The sequence below is a fragment of the Setaria italica genome, chromosome VIII (genome assembly GCF_000263155.2).
Source record: "Setaria italica strain Yugu1 chromosome VIII, Setaria_italica_v2.0, whole genome shotgun sequence".
In the NCBI taxonomy this organism is placed as follows: domain Eukaryota; kingdom Viridiplantae; phylum Streptophyta; class Magnoliopsida; order Poales; family Poaceae; genus Setaria; species Setaria italica.
Window position 1 is genome coordinate 12,989,366 of NC_028457.1, and position 12,703 is coordinate 13,002,068.

Consider the following 12,703-nt stretch of genomic DNA (forward strand, 5'->3'; position numbering starts at 1 on the left):
CCGCAGCTCAAGCCAGCCAAAAACCCTGAAAATAGCCCAAAACCGCCGTTTTTGCCTAAGTTCGAAAAACCAGCGTTCCTCCAAACTTTGAGGCTTTGAATCTTCAAATCTGTTCCACAAGATACCCTTCGCTAAAAATTATGAGAATTTCACCACAAGCTCTATTCCACCTCTGGAACGTGCTGTTGAAATTTCATGACCGGGTTCTTTAAGGTCGCTGCTATAAAAATTGTTGAATACAAGCTACCTTAAGGTAATAAAGGTAATATTGGAAAAGATACAAAAGAACATTCAGAAATAGGATAACTTTCCAATCTAAAGTTTAATAAAGTGGAGATGTATATATGTACATAATCGCCATCAAATCAATCCCCGGCTTGTACCACACCCCACGTGCCTCGTGTAGATAAAGAAGGTGTAAAATCTTGTTTAGGTGAATGTGGCCATGATATAACTTTTTCTTCTTTAGCTTTAACTGGTGTTTACATCCTATAAAGAATTTAACTTGATGCATTGCATTTCGTGTAGAGCTGAAACTCGCAGACGGAACTAACGAGCTTCACCGGGTGCCAGAAGAAGGAGTCGTAGCGGAGCCGCAGCCCGCCGGAGCCGAGCCTGAGCAAGACGAAGACCGGTTCGCTACCTCCCCGCGTGAAGGCAAGCTCTGGAGCATAAATTCCTAATTCTTAAATACAGGCAATATGATTGATTATTTTAATTGTGCATTTATGTTTCTAGAATTTGATTGAAACCTTAGATGCATGAACATAGTGCCCCTTGTTTGGAACACTAGTATGATAGGTCGAGTAGTTGCAATGCTTAATAGGACTCGGTAAAAGTCGAGTGATTGACTATCACTCGCGAGTTATAGGAGTGTTTGTTATCCTTTTGTTACAACTATAAGGACGATAGACGGGACGGGACTCTGTGAACTATTTTGGTGGTCGGTGGATTGCCCCGTCTGTCTACATAAAATTGGACTAAGATCGAGATGTGATAGTGTTCGTGATCAAGTGTTTGAAAGTACTAATCTCATACCTAGTATGGGATGGGAAAGCCTAGTACCTGATTGAACCAGGATGTGAGCGGTTCGTTCCACTATCTCTGGAACAGAGTTCCCTTGCAGCCGCATGTGGTGACAAGTGCGGTCATAGGACGGCAGAGGCCGGGTCTATGGAGCCTTGTACCAAGGGAAGTGGGCCTGACACGGATCTGGGAATTGATGGGGACTGCGGACAAATGAAGCGACCCTTCGTGGTGCGCGGATGTTGTGAGATTAGGTTCGCCATGCATGGTTAAGAAATTCGAATCGATTCGTCTGCCTCTCATTGTTTGGGACTACTTGATCGCTATGCTACACTGAGTAAGAATAGATTTGATGAGGATGTTAATCTTTATGCTTGTCATAAATTGTTTGGGAATCTATGCTTCTTTAGAATAGTTGCTAACTTAGACAGGTAAAGGAACTTAGAACCTGTGGCTAAAATATTGAAAGTAAGGACCGACTCTAGTTGCTTTTGGAAAAAGCAAACCCCAGAGCCAAAAAGTTTGCATGTCTAGATGTTGGTGGATTAGTACCACCGGTCGGTTAAGTCTTGTTGAGCGTAGTCGCTCAGCCTTGTTATGGCATATCCCGTTCAGGTGATGTTGATGCCTCTGAGCTTGCTACAAGTGGAACTTGGCCTCCCCAGCTTCCCCCTGGGTGGACGGTCGAGTGGGATCCCTCCTCGGATGGCGAGGACCGGGATCATTGATATCATGATCGGCTTCGTCATGATGTTCGGCAACGGCGTTAGCTTCCGTTGGTTTATTTCCGCTTTTTAAACTCTGCAAGTAGGTTGAATTTCGAACCCGATGATGTAATAATCTTGCTCCACTTGTTTAATTTGGATGATCTATTATAATCTCTGGAACCACTCATCTTCGTGTGAGCTATGCTTTCTCGGTCCTGCGAAGTGGTTTATCGGATGAAATCCGACGGACTGCTGAGTTAACTTGATTAAAGTACATGATCACGTGTTAGGTGACTTAATTGTGCTTTAGCTAAGTTAATTTGAGTGGTTCCGCCACATATCCTCCTCTTCTTCACCGTCTTCCATTGTAACGCCTTTTTCGCTGTGCTTGGTCCAAACCAAATAGTTAGGTATGAAACTGTATCTAAACATAGGTCTTCGTATTAAATAAAGAACTTGATCAATATTGATATTTTGCACCAATCAACCTTCGTAAAGATTAAAATAATTCACATAAAAATTATGCCAATCAACCTACATATCATTCACTAGGTCAACAAAAAGAAAAATGATAAAATTCTGGAACAATACATTAAAGATATATATACACTAAATATTACAGACGCTCTATAGTGGACTTCACGTAGTCAATAATCCTAAATTAATGGTACAACATAGCAGAATGTTCACACTCCAAGCTATATTTAAACATGACTCAATCTTCTTCGAAGTTTATGAAGAGTCACCTCTGCTCCTCTGGTACCAGAAAATAATGATACAATAGAAGATCTTCGAGTCCATATACTTAGGCTGAATATCATAATGGAATCTTGAAATAATTGTCCAAACGTCTTGTGGAGCAAGAGCCACATTTACATAATAGAAGTATGGTAGCACACAATAGCCTATCCAGCCAAAAGATATGTTCACTGAGCATAGCCTATTTTGGCAAGCCAAAACAAACCAAAAGTCGATGGGTCATGGTCAGTGAACAGATCTCTACCTCAACAAGCTATTTGACCCCCACACTTCTATTATGAGAATGTGACTCCAAAACATGTTTGAAAAAATATTTCAAGATTCTTTTATGATATTCAACCCGAGTTTGTGGACTCGAAGCTCTTCTATTCTACCATTATTTTTGAATTTTTGACTCCATGAAGTCCACTATTGAGCGTCTATAGTCTTTAGTATATCTTTGTTGTCATATTCCATAATTCTAGCATTAAGTTGACTAGTGTAATTTTCATGTCACTCTAATCTAACATGCAAACTATCCAAAAAATTATAGCAATGGCCAAATTCTATTTCTTACACCTACAATTTATTTACCTCTATTTTATTGTAATGACTAAATATTAAAAACACATTTACTCTATTTTTTCCCATACCTAATATTGATCAAGATATTTATCTAATATGAATCATATATAACAAGCAAGCTATCCATCAAATTCTAGCTCAAAAACATGTGTAAATAAAAAATCCTCTCCATTCTCCCTTATTCTAAAAAACTCATTTTTCTCTATCTCTGAAGTATAAAACAAAGCATAATAACAATAAATGAAGGGAGCATGAAGTAGCTAACATTTACAACACTTTGGATGAGTCAAATCCCCATGAAAATGAGGAAAAAAATTAGGCAGCACCTCCCTAAGCTTGCTTGCTCGGCATGGACAAGGAGCCTGAAGCTCTCGGTCTGAGTGGCTCGGGCTCGAGGAGGAAGAAACTGACTTTTATAGGCAAGGTGTTTAGTCCCAGTTGGTGTTAAGGCTATCCATTTAGTCCCGGTTTGAATTACTAACCGAGACTAAATGGATGGTCTTTAGTCCTGATTGGTGTTTGCAATCGAGACTAAACGTCCCACCAGGTTCCCTCATCACCCACTAGCCGTTACAACCAGGACTAAAGCTCCCATCGTCAGTGGCCATCCGGTGTGGCCGTTTGACCTGGGACTAAAGCTCTTTTAGTCCCGGATCCAAAAATAACCGAGACATATCATGCTGGATGGAAGATCATTTCTCTACTAGTGAACAAACTAAGCTAGATTGTACCGAGTATATCCCTGCACTCTGACTAAAAGATATCTCCCAGCAGCCGAGATAAGTTATCAAGGTTTATCCTATTTAATTGACCTCTAGATAAAGATATTAAATGTAGGTAGTCTTTGGGAAAGCTGCATATATGATGTTTAGGACAAACCACTAGTAGAGAACTGACCTTCCATCCAATAGTTTTGTCTCGGATGACTTTGGATCCGGGACTAAAGGGTCTTTAGTCCGGGATCAAAATTTTATAGACTGGTGGAGCCCTTTTAATCCTGGTTGGTGGTTCCAACCCAGATAAAAGTGGAGCTTTTAATCTCGATTGGAGCCATTTTAATCCTGGTTGGTGATTCCAACCAAGATAAAAGTGGAGCTTTTAATCCCAGTTGGAGCCACCAGCCAGGATAAAATGAATTAGTCTCGGTTGGTGGTCCCAATTGGGACTAAAAGGACCCTTTTTAGTCCCAGTTGGAGCCACTAACTGAGATATAATGATTAATCCTGGTTGGTAGCTCCAACCAGGACTAAAAGGACCACCAATCGGGATTTATCCACCTCTTGGACTCCTCTCTTTCTCTCTCCTGTCTAGTGACCCGCGCCCACCTTATCTCCTAGAGACCTGCACCCGACCCTTAACCCCCTCTCTCTCCTTATCTCCTAGCGTTCCTCTCCTTCTCCCTCAGCTCTCTTCCTCCCCGCCCCCGCTTCCTCTACTCCCTCCCTCCCTCACCCGCCCCCACTACGTTGTGCCGCCCTAGGCCTGGGAGGCGGGGAGCAAGAGAGGGAGCAGAGGGAGGGCAGGTGGCGCGGCCAGGCGCGGAGCGAGCGGAGTGGTGCCAATAAGCATATGTACTCGCGGTAGGGGATGATGACTTCGTCCGGGAGCAGCCGAAAAGGTCCTCGAGGTGTTATGGCTCCGGTTCGAGGCAACCAGGAGCCATGAGGTCAGGCGTACGAGCTTCGTGTGGAGGGGAGATTTTTGGGTCATGAATCGAATTGCCTAGTTTTGAGCTCATATTGATCCGTTCTTTGCACGATTCTAGGGGCCCGGCACGGAGTGGCGCTGCCGCGGTGCCAGCGGGAGCGAGCCCAGCACGGAGCGTCACTGGCGGGCGAGGAGGGCCCAGCGCGGAGCGGGCAGTTATTTTTATTTTTTTGAACCTTTTTAGTCCCGGTTGGTAATACCAACAGGGACTAAAGGATTTACCCGGGACTAAAGATCCTCCTTTTGTCTCTTAAAAGTTAGTTCCGATTGGATTTCTGGGATCTTTGTCCCCTACTAACTGGGACTAATGCCACGATTTCCACCAGTGAACTATATGACAAATGCAAACTAAAGCAAAGAAAAGATAAAAATAGGAAACAAAGAAGAGAGCATACTATATATATGAGCTTTAGCTTATCCGGAAACTGGCTTAGCCGATTTTTCCCAGTGACCTGACCTTGTGCAAATTTTGGTCGAGGCAAATCATAGTTCATGATTTATCCAATATATAAAATAAGTAGAGTAAAATTGAGAGAGAGAGAAGGGAGAGAGAGGTGTGGAGAAAGCAAATGAAAATTTAGTTGCATCCATCAATCAAAACCCAAAGCTTAAACTTATGAGAAAAAAGGTGGTCAATTTAATTGTACTTCAGCCTCCCCCCCCACACCACACACACACACCCATATACAGGCTCACTTAGGCCATGCCGAATACGTGGAATATAGAGTCACCTACATTTATTATTTTTAATCATATCCACCATGATTTGAATTCAATATTTGCCCAATGATCCAACAAGTTCAACCCAATTGGGTCATAAACTATGGAACAGCAGATGGGACATCAGGAGGGGGACTCGGGGCAAGAAGAATTTGATTTTTGTGGGGGATGCTTGATATTTGGGGCGTTTCGGTGGTGAACATTGGTGAAGGGATGAGACATGCTTCAGGGATGAGACATGCTTCAGGGCTAGGGGTTGATCATGGCGGTGGCCCCACCTGGAGACTGACGAACCGTGCCGACAGCCATCATTGTAGTGGTGGGAGTATATTGGGAGGAAGAAGTGACAGGCCAGGGATGCTCTGTTCAGCTGCGGCTAGGGTTAAATGGATTGGGGATTTTTAAACGCATCTTCTAACTTTACCCTTCATCTGTGCCAGGCCGTTGGCTGAACTTCAACTCTTGTTTTGTTGAACTTCAAAGCTTTCCTTTTCTTGCAATTCAGTCCACCATGGCGTGCATGCAGCTTTTCCAGCTGTTCAGATTTATCATTGAAGCGCATATTTTTTGCTGGCTGGAGCGCCTTGTCACGCTGACATATAATAAAATGTGGGAACTATAAAGTTGTAGATCCAATCAAAATGTACAAGTTTCATATAAAGTTTGTCTCCATCTGATGCCGTATGCGAAAGTTACAAGTTTTCGAATACAATGTAAAATTCAAATTACAATGGCGGAAACACAGCTGAATTATATATCATTTGACATATAAATGATATAAATTGAACAACTTTCTACTACAAAGTTGTAGATCAGGTCCAAATACAGAACTTTCATATAAAGTTTGCCTTCACACGAGTCCATATCACAAAGTTACGAATTTCCAAGTAAGAGATATTGGTACTCCATGGTCCCCACCGACCAGGATACTGGCCGGTCCTGGCAAGTGGACCCGCCCGTCCAGAACATGCAGGTTAAGGATGTGAAGATACTTGAAGCACAATTCAAAGAGGCCGGGTGATTCAAATCAGCCGGATATTGCCGGATAATTGTTGTAACCCGACTCAGATTGCTTTCCATGTAACAATCGACTAGGATTAGATTCAAACCGACTTGTAACCCTATGTCGTCAGCCTATGTAAGGCGGCCAGGGGCACCCCCTGTGGGTAATGCAACGCAACTCATCCAATCCAATCTATACTTCGCAACCACACAAAGCAATACAATCCAGCAAAACACAGGACGTAGGATATTACTCTCTGGAGGCTTGAATCTTTCTAAACCTTCATGTTTTCGTGATTACCTTCGAGTTCTTGGTCTTGCAATCCTCCTTACTTACAAATAAACAACTTAGATAACCTCCTGGTGGACTGCCGGGCTACTAAATCCGACACCAAGTAAACACATGAAATTCAAATTATAAGAGAGCACGCAAAAGAATGTTAAATTTATGATTTTGGGCATCTAAACGGCTTCAATTGAAAAACTTTCAACTACAAATTTTAGATCTCATCTAAACGTACAATTTTTATATAAAGCATGTCTCATTCTGAGTTCATATATAAAATTTACGAATTTTCAAGTTTATACGTGAGCCGGCGTGAATAATCGTGGGGACTATTAATGCCAGGCGTCACGAATAAGGATTATTCATGCCGGTTCTATTTAGAGCCTGTGCGGACAGTAGATTATACGTGCCAGCTTTATTATACCCCGGCACGAATGAGCCAATACGAACGAGGGTCTCTCTAGCTAGTAGTGAAATAAAAAACATTTTGATTGTATATCTCAAATGTACTGCATATCTTATCTTTTTTTGACTTTACTGAAAAATGTGTGAGCTCTTTTATATATATCCAGTACCTCCTAATTGTACATCAAACTGTTGCATAGGAGGTCAAGCTCAGCATCACTGAAAGGGTTATCTTCCAATGGTTCCTGTGGCAGTACCATTTGTCCCAAGTCTATGTATGCATCGATCGTCCCACAATTGTAATCTCCGGCGCCATCATCAGTACTTGTCAAATGGTTACCAACATGATCCAGACTTAGAGTGTAGGGGCGACTTAAATGAGATGTCTCTTGGCATGACGTTGAATCAAAGAAAACAGTAGAAACTTCCACTAGAGGAGGCAGTACCCCTTGGTTTTGATCGATCATGGCGTCAGCCATTGGACTGATCATTCCATTGGGATTACAGGAGCTTAGGTGTGGCCGTGGAACATCAATTTTGATATATTTGTTGGCAGCTGTGGTACAGTTGCATGTGTGCTCACTGTTGTAGGTCACTTGAAAGATGGGCAGGTCGTTGCTACTCTGTTGCTGGATTTGCTTTGTGGCCTGGCAACCTCTGTCATATTTGTAGCTGCACCTGAAGTAGTTCCTGGAAAAGTGTACATGTAACAGAAAGAGTTCAGCATTAGGAATAAAGAAGTTACTTAATTTACTCTGCACAAGGTGTCCACAAAATGCGGGAAAATAAAGAAGAATAGGCCACTACCAAACAATATATGAACTCTTAGTTGAGTAGTTAGGGTTTCTTAAAAAGGAGATCAGGGACAGCCGGTGTTATTTATTTGTAAAGAAAAAAACAACATATATACCTTGTGAAATGGGTCCCGTTTATCTTTTTCTCGCCATATTTTCTCCAGATATACCCATCATCATGAGGTGCATCAGTCAGAATAACCTGTGAAGTCTCTTCATTTGATCTGAAATACAATCATAAACATTGATCAGTAATTGAAGAGGTGGCGGTAGCTCAAATAATCAATAGTCCATAAACAAGTCCGAAATTTTGTGGGTGTATAAAAAGATTAAATGTAGAGAAAAGAAAGATAACAGTACCTTCTCCTTTTGCTCCTTCTCTGCTGGCTCATTATAGCTCCCACATCGCCAGCTGCATCGCTTCGCGAGAAGAGATGAAGCATGTGTGATCTTGATGAGCCCTCAGCACCACCACCAGCAGTAGAAGTTTCATGATTCAAGACCGATAAGGCGAGGTGCAGGGCTCGCAAGGCCTCGTTGAGGAGGCTCTGCGCTAGATTGACGGTTTCCAATCCTTGCTCCTTGTCACAGAATTGGAAATGAGGCTGATGACTCTTGATGAGCTCGTATGCTTGTACCACCTCTCTCATGGCGCCATCCCGATCTGGCACATAAGCCATGTGGCGGATTCTTAAAGGTTGAATGGATAATACAGTATCGCTGACGAATACTATCAATTTTCCTGCTTCACCGAACTATGAAATATGGTCTATCTTCAGACACAATCTTCGCTTACTGGCTACTTGTTCGATAGCTGGATATCAGCAATGACAGGTAAGGGAAGCTGGTGTATCATGCATGCGATGATATGCGGACTTATATGGGTGCTAAGAGACATGTCATTTATTTTTTACGAAAAAGAACCAAGAAGCAGTTTAGGGCACCTGAACCAAGAAGAAGCTTGGAAGGTATGAGGTTATCGATCTCTTATAGAAAGGTTTTCATTTGGGAGTTGACCCAAGTGGAGTTCATGTAACATGTGGATGCTCGAACCTTCCAACGAAGATTCAACTAATTTGCAAAGCTGAAACAATTCATTATTTCGATTCGGGTCATCGGAAGCATGGCTACTGCAACCCCCCCCCCCCCCCAAAAAAAAAAATGCAGCAATCGGCCACATTATGCTCTGGAGTCAAACATCTTGCCGTGTCTGAAAAAAGGTTAGAATATTCTATATGAAATTTAATTGTGGTACAGTACATCTGCTGAGCCGGACGAAGATGCGATACATCAGATAATAGCAAAGCGTCCTGCTGTTTCTGACATTACCTATAGCATCAGTTCTTCCACGTTTGAATATTGAAGCTTTACGCTGAAAGAATTGTCAGCGAGTCGTCAAGCAACTTCCAATTCTGCATTTGCGGAACGAAACCTTAAATTTGCCGAGTGTTTTTTTTACCGAGTGTTTTTTTTCGGACACTCGGCAAACAAGCTCTTTGCATAGTACCGGGCTAAGAACACTCGGTAAAAAAAAAAACACTCGGCAAACGCCGCTGCCCGGCCCCCGGCGCCCAGCCCCCGGCCCCGCCGCCGCCCGCCCCCGCCGCCACCCTCCCTCTCCTTCCCTAGCTCCCTCCCCTCCGGCCGGATCCGTGCCCCTTCTTCCCCTCCTGCGCGGATCCGGCGGCCCCCAGCTCTCTCCCCTCCGGATCTGGCACGGATCCGGCAGCTAGCGGGCGAGACGGCGTGGTGGCGGGCGGCAGCAGGCGAGGCGGCGTGGTGGCGGGCGGCAGCGGGCGTGGCGGCGTGGTGGCCGTGGCCGGCGGCCGGCGCCCGGTGTTTCTATTTTTCTTATTTTTTCCGAAAATATTTGCCGAGTGCTTTTTGACACTCGGCAAAGCATTTGCCGAGTGCCCGACGTTTGACACTCGGCAACTCCACCGTTTGCCGTGGGAAAGTTCGCCAAGTGCGGTTCGCCGGGTGTTACACTCGGCAAACTCTTTGCCGAGTGTTTTTGGTCGTTCGTCGAGTGCCTGAGGCACTCGGCAAACTTCCTGTTTCCGGTAGTGATATACCTAGAGCTGCAGCCTGCAGCAAACTAAGTACGTCAAGGATTATGATCGGTATATTTACAATGAAATGTCTTATTTACACATATTTATACTAAACTAAACCTAGGCCGGTACAACTAGGAAAGAAGTCCAATATGTATCGCAGTCGACACTGTAGAAGGACGAGCATTCAGACTGTACGACTGAAACTTAGGCCCCGTTTGGTAGAGCTTCGGCTTATCATAAAACGGCTTCGGCTTCGGCTTCTTCGGTGGAGTGGCTTTTTTAGTGAAGCTGAAGCCGTTTTGCAAAACGTTTGGTAAAACGGCTTCTCAATGGCAATATATGTAATTTTATGATCACTTAATGCTTGGAGAGAGAGGAGAAGCCGGTGAAGCCACATTTTACGGCTTCTCCTCTCTAGTGTAAGCCGTTTTGCGGCTTCTCCTCGGCTTTGGTGGTGAAGCCGTTTTGAAATTGACCCTTTGGTAGGGCTTCATCAAAAGCCGGTGGAGAATCACTTTGAGAAGCCCTACTAAACGGGGCCTCAATGAATACCGCCGTCACAGAGCTTTGGTGAATTTGCAGATTGCGAGGACGTCCGGAGTGAGCAGGAGAAGACAGCGCCGTTACAATGATACCGATCAAGGTTCGGTTTCCACATTTATACTACCTAAACCACTACGGGAAACAAGAAAATTGCCGAGTGTATTTTTTTTGCCGAGTTTTTTTTTCGAGCACTCGGCCAACAAGCTCTTCGCCGAGTGCCAAGCCAAAAACACTCGGCAAAAAAAAAACACTCGACAAATCGGGGCTTTGCCGAGTATCAAATAAAAAACACTTGGCAAAGAGTGGGATTTGCCGAGTGTCAAAAAAAACACTCGGCAAACAGGGGGGTTTGCCTAGTGTTTTTTTTGACACTCGGCAAAAAAATAATTTTTTCCCTCTTTTCACCATGAAATTTTTTCTACTCCCCACATACACCATGTGGTACTCCATGTTAAAATTTGGTATATTTTTGGATTTATTTGCTATATTTATTTAATTAATTACATTTCAAGGGAATTTTTGGTATAAGTCAAATTTGAACTGCAAGTGATTCAAATTATGGAACAAAATGAGTAGAAAAATGATATTCATGTTTTTCGGCCCAATTTGAGACCTGACCCATGAAATGACAAGAAATTTCGAACATCTTGTTCAGGAAACACGACCACGAATGTGTGGCAGTGGTATTTTTAAATTATACAAAAAATAAGCAAAGTCTGAAAATCATGAGATTTGTCATGATGTGATGATATCATAGGTGGAGGCTGTGGAAAAAAATTAAGAATGTTTTGCACATTTCATCACGTACGATGTTTACAAACCGAAGTATTTTCGAAGAAAAAAAGTAACGTTGAGAAGGATTGCATAAGATTTGGAGTCAAAATGACGGTCGAGTTTTGATTTGACTATAAAACTTTTTGTACAGTGAATAGAGAATATATATTATTTCATGTAAATTTTTGACAGTTTTTTGGAACTGTTGGATATTTTTTAAAAAAATTTTAAAATAACTTTGCCGAGTGTCCTAGGGTAGACACTCGGCAAAGAACCCTTCACCGAGTGTCACCCCTAGGACACTCGGCGACTTAAAGTGCCCGGCCGCCCAAAGACTTAAGTGCCCGACCCCCTCTCTCCCTCCCGTCACTTCCACCCATCACTACTCCCTCCTCTCTCCCTCCCGCCGGGCGCCCCCTGCCGCCGCTCGCCACCCGGCGCCCCCGGATCCGCCGCCACCCGCCCGGCGCCCGCCACCCCCGGCCCCGCCGCCCGGCGCCCCCGGATCCGCCGCCGCCTGCCCGGCCCCCGGATCCGCCGCCCGCCCGGCTTCTCCACCGGATCTTCTTCCCCGCCCCTCCCCTCTGTCACCGGCGGCGCCGCCCCCGGGATGTGCTTCCCCACGGCGCCCCCCCCAGATCCGGTGCTCGTCGTCGGGGGAGCTCGGGCAGCGGTGCTTGTAGGCGGCGGATCCAGTGCTGGCAGCGGCGGGGTTCATGGCATGGCGGCGGGAGGCAGTGGCGGTGGCTGGTGGCGGTGTGGATGGTGGTGGCGGCGGCGGCGGCGGAGCAGGTGGCAGAGCATGACTTTTTTTTATTTTTTTCAATAATTGGTTGCCGAGTGTTTTTGGGCACTCGGCAAAGTCTTTGCCGAGTGCCCGACACAAAACACTCGGCGAATCTGTGTTTGCCGTCAGGATTTTTGCCGTGTGTCGTTTGCCGAGTGTTACTCTTTGCCGAGTGTTTTTGGGGCTTCGCCGAGTGCCAGGGGCACTCGGCATCTTCCCTGTTTCCCGTAGTGAACCTAGGATGGTGTAAGAAAGGCACAAGTCCGATACCACGCATTCCTGTTTAATTCATTACACGATGACCGAGAACAAATGTGAGCAAGCTGTATCGTCGAAACAAGTTGTGTACCACTGGATACTATGGATGATCACAAGTTTTCTTCCGTAGGTTCGTCCATGTTAAGAGGATGTTTGGATACGATGTGTTGAACTTTAACAGTATCACATCGGATGTTCGGATGCTAATTAGAAGGACTAAACATGAGCTAATTATAAAACTAATTGCAGAATCCTGTGCTAATTCGCGAGACGAATCTATTAAACCTAATTAATCCATCATTAGCAAATGGTTA

General features: G+C 44.4%; 1 protein-coding gene across 1 annotated transcript; it reads right to left on the reverse strand.

Annotated features, from left to right (window-relative positions):
- Positions 1–500: 500 nt before the first annotated feature.
- LOC101763627 (probable WRKY transcription factor 30) lies at positions 501–8,650 on the reverse strand. Its single transcript, XM_004980332.1, has 4 exons — positions 8,331–8,650; positions 8,087–8,194; positions 7,760–7,866; positions 501–685 (listed from the first exon to the last, which is right to left on the reverse strand). The coding sequence occupies exons 1-4, from the start codon at positions 8,648–8,650 to the stop codon at positions 501–503; spliced, it is 720 nt and encodes a 239-aa protein (XP_004980389.1).
- Positions 8,651–12,703: the final 4,053 nt, after the last annotated feature.